Source organism: Silene latifolia, chromosome 9 (genome assembly GCF_048544455.1).
Source record: "Silene latifolia isolate original U9 population chromosome 9, ASM4854445v1, whole genome shotgun sequence".
NCBI classification, from domain to species: Eukaryota; Viridiplantae; Streptophyta; class Magnoliopsida; order Caryophyllales; family Caryophyllaceae; genus Silene; species Silene latifolia.
Genome location: NC_133534.1, coordinates 19,021,128 through 19,034,359, shown reverse-complemented (window position 1 = coordinate 19,034,359; position 13,232 = coordinate 19,021,128). Strand labels below are relative to the sequence as shown.

General features: G+C 36.1%; 1 protein-coding gene across 1 annotated transcript; it reads right to left on the bottom strand.

The window, feature by feature from the left end:
- Positions 1 to 10,646: 10,646 nt before the first annotated feature.
- Positions 10,647 to 12,966, bottom strand: LOC141599325 (phenylcoumaran benzylic ether reductase Pyrc5-like). The gene is made up of 5 exons (XM_074419309.1): positions 12,637 to 12,966; positions 12,421 to 12,555; positions 11,614 to 11,854; positions 11,317 to 11,520; positions 10,647 to 11,200 (listed from the first exon to the last, which is right to left on the bottom strand). Exons 1-5 carry the CDS (start codon positions 12,811 to 12,813, stop codon positions 11,034 to 11,036), a joined length of 924 nt encoding a protein of 307 aa, XP_074275410.1. The 5' UTR covers positions 12,814 to 12,966; the 3' UTR covers positions 10,647 to 11,033.
- Positions 12,967 to 13,232: the final 266 nt, after the last annotated feature.

Below are 13,232 nucleotides of genomic sequence, written 5' to 3'. Positions count from 1 at the left end.
AAATCAACTAATTAAATTATTAACAATAAATGCAAAATCGAAATAACAATAATAAAGAGAGAGAGAAAGAGAGACACACAGGATTTTGAAGTGGTTCAGTTTCACAAGTCGAAACCTACGTCCACTATTCTCGATTAATAATTTTTAGTACCTTTCTCCGGATTACAAAAATTACCAATCCACTCGTATAATCAACTATATGATTATAACTCAGATTGAGTATCGCTAAATACTCTAGGTTGCTCTTACGTTAATAAGAAAAATACAACGATAAATACTAATCTCACGTTATGCGAGTGAGTATACTATCCTTGTGTATTTAATATCCAATAACGATTTTTCTTCGAGTGATTGACAAATTTGATGCGTGATTTTTGTATAAGCAAATATGAAAATAAGAATTAAAGCTCAAATGATTTTTGCTTAAAAATATTTTTCTCTCTTTGAAATTTGTAGATGTGTGTGTCAACAATTAATGTTGAATGAATGAGAGTATTTATAGTAGAGTAAATTAGGGTTTGGAATATTCTGGAATTAGGGCATAGGAATGTTCTGGAAACAAATGACTTGAAGAACAAGAAAGAAGAGAAGGAGGAAGGATTTGGCCTCCTAGGGATTTCGGCCACCCTAGGGTTCGGCCGGCCCAAGGCCTCCCTCGGTCCATCCTTGCTTCTCTAGCCCGCAACAAATCGAGATAGAATTTAGTTAAAGCCCTAGGTTGCATGACGATATAAATATCGTATTACAAACCAATAGTTTATTTAACTTAAATTCTAATTAATTAATTCCAACCAAATAAATACTCTCTTATTTTTAAAAACCATTAAAAATATATTTTCCAAAAATTAACGCATCATTTTTGTCTAGCAATGAAGTTATGTCTATTAGGTCATAACTTCACTAACCTTTAAATCAAACAAAGTAAAACCATTACCGAATGACGACCTATACTATCTAATCTTCAGTAGATCTTCAGTACACGAATCGTCTCTTCACAAGTCTCTCATCTTGAGTCTCGTGGTTGTTGTTTGGTCTTGATCTTGCTTGAATACATCGATCAAGTGTATTTGAAGTTGTACCTCCTTGGTCCAAACTTCAAGCTTGCGTCTTGTAATTGTTCCTTTCTAAATTAAAACTTAAGCACACAATTACACGCATATGTTTATATATTAAGTCCACATACAAATCATTACTGTCATTATCAAAACAATTAATTAGGACTAAAGGTCCAACAAATTCCCCCTTTTTGATGATGACAAGTCTCCTATGATTTGTGTCTAAGTCTAGTTCCCCCTCAACATAATACTTCCCAAATTATAGAACAGTTGAGCGTAGAAACTAATGATCTCTTCAAAGTAATAACTATAGAACGCCATGAGAGAATTAACGTTGAGACAGTCACAAATCATAAAAACAATTCCCCCTCTTGGCATCATTGAAAAGATAAGAACAAACATAAAACGACCAGAATAATATATTATGAGACAAGAAATAATCATGAAAATCATATTATATTAAACGCAATCTAGTTCTTAATTAGCATAATAATAATATAAACTGAAATCACACAAGGAATAATGCGGAATTGAAAAAGCTAATATCCATAAGAATGGATTTTTATTGTGAGCAAGGATTTAAAAGATAAGGCTAAGGTGAATGGATTAGGGCAAATTGATCAAGGGTAGCGAGGGCTCGGTGGGTTCGACCTAGGACGGGTGCAGTACTCCAAGTCCTCGAGTCGCGCATGACAATGGTCTAGAAGTGCGGCTTGAGCAGTTAATCGAGTATCAAAGTTACCAATCCTCAAAGTCATTGCTTTAACTGCTTCATATATTGTTTGCATCTCAGACCTCATCTCCTTCCCAGATTGCAGAAGATCATCCCCAAATTTAACCAAACTAGCCATACCTTCCTTGATTTGAACAGACTCAGAGTGAGTTCTTACGGCGGCCTTCGAAACACCTTCGAGCCGAGTATCAACCCGTGACAACACGGTTTTGATGTGAGCGTTGCTAACTTCACTTGGTCCACTAGTATCAATTCTCCTTTGCTTTGTAATTAGGTCAAACAATTCTTCCAATTTCTTGTCTTGTTCATTAATCCGTCCAAGAATAGAAGTAAAGTTTGAATCCATCTTTGAATCCAACATATCAAAATTCACATAGCTTTTTCCTTCTTTTTCTCCTTTTTCTCCTTTTATCTCAAAACCTAATTCATTGCCATTAATAACGAGCTTCATATAAGATAGATAAAGATCACTCATCTCGTCATTAGTGATAACCCCATAACTCTGCTTCCCAATTACTCCTTTCTTCTCTAAAATTCGTGAGATCCAATTCCCATAAGGCAAACTTAAAGTAGAAGCAAAATCTTCCATCTTAGCCGTCACACTAGCTTGTATAATTTTATGAAACACAAGCAAGGGTAGACTAACCTTTTCTCCTTCAAGCCAAGCCTTCATTATAATCATCTCATGTGCCCCAAATTTATCTCTACCTTCTTTTCTAGGGACAATAGTACTCCAAAGAAAGTTCAAAAAGAACCTCAATTTAGGTGACAACTTCGCAGCTAGGATAGTCTCAGACGAAGTAGCATCTTGTTTGAAATACCGTTTCACTATCAACCTTTTTTCAGGTAACAAACCTCCCATTCTACGCTTGGATTGATCTCGGTTCCTCCTTCAGAACTCGAGCCAAGTCGCAGAAATCACCAGGTGAGACTTTTATGGAAGTCTCATTGACCACAACAAATAAATTTCCTTCCTTAAGATGAACAAAAGCATAAAATTGATATACCTCAATAGGAAAGACAGGACCACTTACAAAGAACAATATTTTCCCATCCTTGATCCTTGAGAAAATTTCTGAAAAACCCAAGTGCTTTGTATTTCTTTAACCAATCAATCGAATATACTCGTCCTGCGTGAATGCGATATTGAGCAACTTGATTGACATCTCTTCTTTCACCTTGAGTTAGTCTAAGATTATTAAGTCCATTGTTGGTGTAATCATCCATATGCTGTGCGTAAAGAATACGTGAAGAACCATCTTGAAGTTTATAGTTCTCAGTCTTAGAACTTACCTCAATTTCCGAAACCGTCTTTCCCTTACCCTTAAACAATTTTCGTCGCTTGATGAGGTTGGAGGGTTGGTCGGCATTGGACCGTGGGGAACGGGGTGGTTCGGCCGGTGAGGTGGAGCGGGTGCGAGGTGGTGATTGGCTTACCTTCTTTCTAATGACAACATGTTTCTTTGATTGAAAACGGGTTGTAGGTTGATTAGTCATTGTGAGAATTATAGAAGGTAGTAAAAGGTAATTAGGGTTTAGAGAGTTATGATTGATGAGAATTAAGGTGAGATTAAAGGGGTATATATAGTATAAGGAATTTGAGTTTAGGTAAGAATAGGTTTCCTTAATAGATAGAGAATAATACCAATTTCCTTATTTCTTTAATGCCTTTCTTTTTTTTTTTTCTTTTTTTTTTTTTTTCGTTTTTTTTTTTTTTTTTTTTTTTTTTTTTTTTTTTTTTTTTCACGGCACTTTCCCTTTTTTTTTTTTTTTTTTTTTTGTTTCGTGCGTTTTTCTTTTTTTTTCGCACCTTTTTTTTTGTTTTTGGCATTATTTCCTATTTGATATAAGATTGGGAAAGAAAAACTTTGATGGAGTTTAGGTAGGATTTGTGGAGGAATATAATAAGATAGAATTATCTTTATTATATTATGGCAATTTATTGTAGATTTTGTCGATTTTTGTGAGGAAATGTGATTATGCAGAATATAAAATATTACCATACACATAAGCAAGATATAATACGTAAAATAAATATTATTTAACACAATTAAACTTGCAACAAAAATATACGGACACAATCGTACAATCTTATCTTCCTAGCCGATCATTCAGTTCCCAGACATAATTATGACGGATTTAATTATCACTAATTAAACCAATCTCAAGTCTCAATAACTCAAAGCGTTTTCTAGCTAATGCCTTAGTCAAGATATCAGCCCATTGCCTTTCAGTACTACAAAATTCAAGTGAAATGTTGCCTTTCTCTACATGATCCCGTAGAAAATGGTGTCGAATATCTATATGTTTGGTCCTCGAGTCTTTGGGGGGTTCTTAGAAATTACTATAGCACTCGTATTGTCACACATAATAGGCATACGACCTACATTAATACCATAATCACATAGTTGTTGCTTTAACCAAAGTAATTGAGAACATACCATCCTGAGACACATACTCGGCTTCAAGAGAGACATTGCAACCGAATTTTGCTTCTTTGATCCCCATGTGATAATACAAGGTCCAACAAACGTTGCATACCCGAAGTGCTTTTCCTATCTAAAGAACATCCAAAGATAATCTGCATCTAATATCCTACTAGATCGAAATTACACTCAAGTGGATACCATAAATATAAATTAGATGTACCAATTAAATATCTCAAGATACGTTTAACTGCAATCATATGTGATTCTTTAGGACACGATTGAAATCGAGCACAAACACATACGCTAAACATTATATCGGACGACTTGCGATTAAATATAAAAGTGAACCAATCATACCTCGATATGTAGTCTCATCGACACACTTACCATGTTCATCTATAGTCATCTTCTTTTCTGGTACCATAGGTGTATCGTATGATTTAGCATTTTCCATACCGAACTTTCGGATTAGTTCCTTGATATATTTCTGTTGGTGTATCTTTATACCATCCTTTGTTTGTTGAATTTGTAAGCCTAAAAAGTACTTCAGTTCTCCCATCATGCTCATTTCAAACTCAGAAGTCATTAGATCAGAAAAATACTTGCACAATTTTTCATTAGTAGAACCGAATATAATATCGTCTACATAAATTTGTACAACAAGTAAATTAGAACCCTCGGATTTTAGAAACAAGGTTTTATCGACAGATCCTCTTGTAAAATTATTTTGTAACAAAAACTTGGATAATCTGTCATACCATGCCCTTGGAGCTTGTTTCAAACCATATAGAGCTTTGTCTAATTTATAGACATGGTTTTGAAACTTGCTATCTAAAAATCCAGGAGGTTGTTCTACATAGACTTCTTCCTCCAAATAACCATTAAGAAATGCTGTCTTAACGTCCATTTGGAACAGTTTCATTCCTTTATGAGCGGCAAATGCAATAATGAGACGTATAGCCTCAAGTCTCGCTACAGGTGCAAAGGTCTCGTCATAATCGATCCCTTCCTGTTGATTGTAGCCTTGGACAACTAGTCGTGCCTTGTTTCTTGTAATAAGTCCTGTATCGTCCAATTTGTTTCTAAACACCCATCTAGTACCAATAACAGTTCGATCACTAGGTCGTGGCACCAAGTGCCATACCTTATTGCGTTCGAATTGTTGAAGCTCTTCTTGCATAGCGGTTATCCAATCAGGTTCAGCAAGAGCTTCTTTAATATTGGTAGGTTCAATGGTTGATAGAAACGAAAAGAACGAGCAGAAATTATTCAAGGACCTTCTAGTTTTAATGCCTTGCTCTAGATCCCCTAGGATTTTGTCCAAAGGGTGGGAGCTTTGATGTTTCCACTTTTTGAGAACTCTAGGCTCATTATCATTTGATGGACTAGCTTCATCTGCAGACGAAGAATCATGATTTGTTCCCCCTGAGTTGGACTCGGGATTTTCTTCAGAAGCATCACTAACTTCATTAGACATATCATGATTTGGATCGGAAGTTACAACATCATTAGGTATAACTTCAAGATCTCTTTCTTTATCCAAGGAAGGGTCGATAGTATCATTAACTATGGACTCATCACTTCTCTTAGGATTGTTTGCAGAATTCTCTAGTTCATCATTGATACCTTGAATATCTTCTTCTTCATTTAGAGGCTCATTTCTTGCTAAAAAGAAATCGGGCTCATCTGGATCCTCTTCTTCCTGTTCAGCTTTATCAAGCACATTATCTTCGTCAAAGCGAACATGAACACTTTCTTCTATGCGCAAGGTTCTTTTGTTGAACACTTTGTAAGCTTTACTATGATCCGAATATCCCGAAAAAACACTTCATCACTTCGGGGGTCAAATTTTCCTAAATTTTCTTTTCCATTATTATGAACAAAACATTTGCTCCCGAAGCAACGGAGATGTGATATATTGGGTTTTCTCCTCTTAAAAGTTCATAGGAGTCTTTTTCAAAACAGTCGGATCATAGCTCTATTATGCACATAGCATGCGGTACTAACAGCTTCTGCCCAAAAGCTTCTAGGAAGGCCACTACACAAGAGCATAGTACGAGCCATATCCTCTAGGGTTCGATTCATACGTTCCACGACACCATTTTGTTGTGGGGTACGTGGTGCGGAGAAGTTATGCCCCACACCATTTTCCCTACAATATTCTATAAATAATTGATTGTCAAATTCCGTGCCGTGATCCGTCCGAATCGAAATAAGCTTATTATCATATCTATTTTGGGCAAGCTTCATTAATACCACAAACTCATCGAAAGTTTCATCTTTAGAAGAAAGAAAGATTGGCCAGACGTACCTTGAGTAATATCGACTAGAACAAATACATACTTTGATCCACCACGGCTTCTAACTCTCATAGGTCCACATAAATCCATGTGTACCATCTCAAGTGGTCGTTTAGTGCTAACTATTCTCTTAGGTTTAAAAGAGGATCTGATATACTTTATCAATTGAATGAGAGGCTGAAATTCCGATTTTTCCTACTCCAATAATCGTACCCTTCTTGTTATCTCCAAAGGTAACCTTGCCACCAAAGAAGGGCTCTAGTGAAAGAAAAAGATTTCTGTCTCCTGTCATGTGTCTCGAGCATCCACTGTCGAGATACCATAGATTATTTTCTTTCACTTCTACCTGCAAATGAATCAAATACAACTTTTAGGTACCCAAGCTAAGTTGGGTCCTTTATGGTTAGTAATTCTATATATTTGATCCTTTCTAACCCATACTTGTCTTATTATTCTTTTGGTTTTGACATTAGGTTGTCTAACAATCGGAATATAAGGTACTTTAGGTTTTGCTCTAACAAAAGTAGCTCTAGGTCTAGTACCTTCATGAGACGCTCTAGGTTTAGGGTTTTGAACTTTGGGCTTGAATGTATGCTTTCGATTCTCATTCATTTTGGTTGATTTTGAAGGAATAGATGAGTAATCAAAAGCCATATCATAAGTCCACCTAAACTCATTATTGCGTTCTTCATTGTCGTTGGGTTCATCTATAGTAGAGACATCATCTTCTACTATGAAATCACAAGTCTTAGCAGTTTCGACATTCTTTTTCTTATCCCAAGCAAGTTTGACACAATTGACTTGTATATGTCCAAGAGAGCCACGTAATTGCAAATCAAGTATTCTGGAAGATTAACGTATTTTCTTTTTCTGAAATCATTTTCAGAAGGATTTGATTTGCATTTATCATGGTCTCTACGACTATAGCATTCATGACCAAGTCCCATCTTCATGTTGTTATCAGTTGTTCAGATGGGAAGTTTAAAACCTTTGTGCTACCTTCCCACTTATCATGAACTTTTCGAGCATGTAAAAGTAATTCTTTCAAGGACTCAATTTCTTTTTCACATTTTGAATGATCTTCTTTTGAATCCTTGGAAGAGCTACCTTTCTCAAAGTTATCACGAAATTTATCAAAACGTTCATTTAAGACACGTTTCTCAATTTCATGTTGTTCCTTAAGTTTGGACATGCTATTACTAGTTTCTTCTAATTGCTTAGTGAGAAATACAATTTCTCTCTTGTGTTCGGAAACCACACTATCTTTGCCATTAAGCTCATCTTTTAAGATCTCATTGACTTTCTTCAACTCAGAGGTTATAGCATCACTAGCTGTAACTTTAGCTTGAAGATGCTTAATGTTAAGTTTGAGCTCTGAAGTTATAGCATCACTAGCCTTAACTTTTGATTCAAGAGCTTTCTTCTCAACATTTGTCATGTCTGAAGTTGCAGCTGGAGTAGCCATAACTTTAGATTTGAGCTTTTTGGCGTTGGCTTTCAGAAGTTGGTTTTCCTCAGCAATATCTAAAATCTGTTCCCTAAGGTCTTTTAACTCTAGACTTTGTTCATGACAGTGATCAAGGGTATGTTCACAACACTTAAGTAAATTTTCCTTAGAAAGTTTCCTAACACGCTTTTTAAGGTCGGGATAATTTACCTCATCATCCTCTCGAATCAATCAATTTCCGACAAGACATCTCTCAAAGATTGCTTTCATTGTCGCTTTCGGAGAATAGGTCAAGACTGACGTTACTTAGACAAACGTTGGCAGTTTCTTCTTCATCTTCGGATTCGCCATCTTCAAAGTCCAAGTCTCCCCAACAGTATGCCATCAAGACTTGCTTGAACTCCTTCTTTGTTTTGTCACGTTGATTTTTGTCTTTAATATTCTTCCATGTAGGGCAATCTTTGATCATGTGATTAATATCACCACACTTGAAGCATCCAGGGTTAGAGAAAGACCCTTTTGACTCAAACGATTTCTTAGGGGTTTGCTTTGATTTGTTATTTGTCTTATTTTGATTTTGAAAGAAGGGCTTTTTCTTAAGACGTTTAACAAATAAGACAGTTTCATCTTCAATATCTGAAGAATCATCAACTTTGCTAGACTCGACTTGCAAGGCCATCTTTTTGCTTGTGCCAACTTCCTCCTCATCCTGATTAAGAGTAATCTCGTGAGCCATTAAGGTTCCGAGTAGCTTCTGATAGGATAATGAAGTTAGGTCCTTACATTCTTCTATGATGAGATACTTTATGTCTCCATCTGCAGACATACTTCGAGTATTTTTCTAGCAATTTCCTCAGAGTCAAAAGTTTTTCCTAAATTCTTTAGCTCATTGATGATGCTAGAAAAGCGAGAGGACATGCTATCAACTGACTCGTTTTGCTCCATGGCAAACAGCTCGTATTTTCGCATTAGCAATGCCATACGTTGCTTTTTGACAACAGTGGTTCCCTCATAGGCTAATTCTAGACCATCCCATATTTCCTTGGCAGATGAACTGGTTGAGAAACGATCGAATTCAGTGGCAATCATACCGTTTTGCAATAAGCTTATTGCCTTTGAATTCTTCTCAGCCTTTTTATAATCCGCCTCAATATAATCTTCTTCTTTCTTTTCGACGGTAGTGCCATTACTGGTTGCAAGTAAGATCTTATTCGGACCATTCTTGATAATCAACCAACACTCCCAGTCGTTTCCCTTAATGAAGTGGGTCATCATATTTTTCCATAGACCATAGTTCTTCCCATTGAATATAGGACACTTTAGGTGTTTGGAATCCATTTGATAAAAAATAAATGCAGCGGAAAAACGATAAATAGACTACAAAAAAATCGATCAACTCTAGCTGTTAGGCGATCAAGAGCACGAGGCTCTGATACCAATTGTGGAGTCTATTGATCGAATACGAAAGAGGGGGGTGAATTGAGTATTAAAAACGATGACCGCTTTTTCGAAATATATGATATAAATTAATTACTTGATTTTATTGATTAAAATCAACTAATTAAATTATTAACAATAAATGCAAAATCGAAATAACAATAATAAAGAGAGAGAGAAAGAGAGACACACAGGATTTTGAAGTGGTTCAGTTTCACAAGTCGAAACCTACGTCCACTATTCTCGATTAATAATTTTTAGTACCTTTCTCCGGATTACAAAAATTACCAATCCACTCGTATAATCAACTATATGATTATAACTCAAGTTGAGTATCGCTAAATACTCTAGGTTGCTCTTACGTTAATAAGAAAAATACAACGATAAATACTAATCTCACGTTATGCGAGTGAGTATACTATCCTTGTGTATTTAATATCCAATAACGATTTTTCTTCGAGTGATTGACAAATTTGATGCGTGATTTTTGTATAAGCAAATATGAAAATAAGAATTAAAGCTCAAATGATTTTTGCTTAAAAATATTTTTCTCTCTTTGAAATTTGTAGATGTGTGTGTCAACAATTAATGTTGAATGAATGAGAGTATTTATAGTAGAGTAAATTAGGGTTTGGAATATTCGGAATTAGGGCATAGGAATGTTAAAACAAATGACTTGAAGAACAAGAAAGAAGAGAAGGAGGAAGGATTTGGCCTCCTAGGGTTTCGGCCACCCTAGGGTTTCGGCCGGCCCAAGGCCTCCTCGGTCCATCCTTGCTTCTCTAGCCCGCAACAAATCGAGATAGAATTTAGTTAAAGCCCTAGGTTGCATGACGATATAAATATCGTATTACAAACCAATAGTTTATTTAACTTAAATTCTAATTAATTAATTCCAACCAAATAAATACTCTCTTATTTTTAAAAACCATTAAAAATATATTTTCCAAAAATTAACGCATCATTTTTGTCTAGCAATGAAGTTATGTCTATTAGGTCATAACTTCACTAACCTTTAAATCAAACAAAGTAAAACCATTACCGAATGACGACCTATACTATCTAATCTTCATGAGATCTTCAAGATCACGAATCGTCTCTTCACAAGTCTCTCATCTTGAGTCTCGTGGTTGTTGTTTGGTCTTGATCTTGCTTGAATACATCGATCAAGTGTATTTGAAGTTGTACCTCCTTGGTCCAAACTTCAAGGCGTCTTGTAATTGTTCTTTCTAAATTAAAACTTAAGCACACAATTACACGCATATGTTTATATATTAAGTCCACATACAAATCATTACTGTCATTATCAAAACAATTAATTAGGACTAAAGGTCCAACATAATTGACGACTGCATTGCTTCCGATGATTGTACAAAGGGAATGGCTATGCATCTGGCGTATCACATTTCAACAAGGCACGATGATTCTACAAAGGGAATGACGACAGCGTATCACATTTCAACCAGGCAGGATGATTCTACAAATGGAATGGCCGTGCATATGGTGTCTCACATTTCAACCAGGCAAATCAAGTAAACCAACACCTTAGATTAGCAATAGCTGTACTTTCATCATTCAATGACATTTTTAACCGGTAACAGAAATTCTAATTATTTTGGCGAGAATCGAAATTTAGACAAATTGATCAAGGTACTTGTCAACAGTTGTGTATATGACATCCGGGTAGAGTTCTGTAGCTTCCACTCCAACCGATGGATCGATGTCAAAGTTAGTGTGGTCTCCCTTCACATAAACACCGTGATAGATAGACAACAGTACATTCCCTGGAAATTCTGTTTCTGCAACGACGTAACAAAACGTGAAACACAACTCTCATACTACAAGACGGCCCCATATTGGAATTAAAACGGGGTAGTTTTAATATCGCGTAAATAATCAAGGCCTCGAGGATTACCTTGGATGCTCTTGAGGACTTGCTCTTCAGGAACGTAAACCTTTTCGAGGGTTTTCCCAATCTTTTTCTCCCACAAAGAGACAAGTTCATTAAAGGAGAGTGTATTAGCAGAAGGCCTGATATGAATGGTCTTGTTTAGAGTCCTTGGATCATCGACTGCCCGTATTGTGTATATGCCAATGTCCCCCTCCTCGGTAAAAATGGCTGCGTATAATGAGAAAATCGAATAATCAATGAGGTTAGACTCGATATTCTAAACAAATTCTTGTATAAAATCGTCTTATCATGAGTTAGTACCTTTTGGAGTTCCTTCACCTAAAATGACGACTTTGTCCCTAGGAGGAGAAGTAGCACCGGGCTGACACAGACTAGGAAGAAAGTAACCGGCAAAGAAATTGGAGGCGACAAATGTAAAAGGTATCCCTTGGGCCTCCACTACCCTACGTATCTCAGCCTTCTTAGCCCAATCTGTTTTTGCTGGTTCCACACCATGGATCATATGGTCCACATCGTTCCCAAACTCCGACGGCAAGAACCTCTGTACAATAATGTCATACATGACTTTAAAGCTCTTAAAAGACATATACTCCCTCTCATTCAAACCAAAGGTTACATTTGACTTTATTACGCTTGTTGAGGCGCATTTTGCATCGTGAATATCTTTAGTTACACATTATTAAAAATTAGAAAAACTTGATATTTTTATACTCCCTCCAAGTTTTATCAATCTTCCCCTTTCAATAAAATACTCCTCACATATATTAGAGAAAGGGGAAGATACATATCACTTGGAGGGAGTAGCATTTATGACGATAAATCAAACAAGATCTCGCATGACTATGTTTTCTCTTATACATTACTAATAATACCAAAGATTCTCTACAAACATGAATAGTGCCAAAAAGTCAAATGTAACCTTTGGTTTGGATGGGAGGGAGTACATAGTACTATGAAAATGACCTTTTTTATCGAAGAAGTCTTAGCCTAGTGATTAAGACTAAGGTATCATGACAATAGGTTATATGTCACGGGTTTGAATTCCCTTCCCCATATATTATACTACTAACTTTGCACCTCGAGTTAAAAGGGATAATTGATACTGACCTTAACATTACCAGCTTCTTTAATAGCGTCAATAATTTTGAGCTGATCTCCGACAACAGCAGTGCCTACAGTAGAGATAACCACGTCCACTTGTTTTATAGCCTTCACTAGACCTTCATGATTATTCATGTCTCCCTGGCCGTACAATTAATCAACAAATTATCGTAACAAATAACCCCACAATGAAAATAAATAAAGGAAATTGAGATCACTGACAATGATAATATTAACACCAAGGTTTTTGAATTTCTCGATGAGGTCCGCCTTTGAAGAAATGGTGGATTCACGAACGAGTGCGAAGGTTCGATGCCCAGCCTTGGCACTCGCCTCGACTATAAACTTTCCAATGTCACCTGTTCCTCCAATTATCAATATTTTGCTTTTTTCCGACATTTGTAGATGTAAATTGTGGATAATTGTGTGGAAAATGAGTTTGATTATTAAATGGTTGCTTTTTTTTCTTCTTAAAACTTATCCATTCAATTCATGCTTGTCTAGAACAAATAAGATTCCTATAGGATTGATGAGCCTATGTTATCACAATTCACAAATGAGTCCATTGACCATTGTCCACGTAGACTTAGTTCATCTTTTTTCAGTTTCGGTTTAAAATCGCTGAATTGCTCGGCGGTTTTTGAGTAAAGAGGTGATATATTGCATACTGAGGCCGTGTTTTATTCGGCTTAATTTTAGGTGATTTCAGTCAATGTCAGTTCAGTTCAGCTCAGCTTATTTCAACTCTATTTAACTCAGCAAATCCCGATTCAGTTCAGCTCCATTCAAGTCCTCTCAACAGTCAGCTCATTTTGATT

Bases quoted from the DNA above. Each gene is read 5' to 3' on its own strand.
- LOC141599325 (XM_074419309.1), bottom strand. From the start codon at position 12,813: ATGTCGGAAAAAAGCAAAATATTGATAATTGGAGGAACAGGTGACATT. The intron at 11,521-11,613 runs GTACTAACTCAT...CATTATACGCAG, and splicing joins AGGTGAAGGAACTCCAAAAG to CCATTTTTACCGAGGAGGGG. The intron at 11,201-11,316 runs GTAATCCTCGAG...ACGTCGTTGCAG, and splicing joins AGTCCTCAAGAGCATCCAAG to AAACAGAATTTCCAGGGAAT.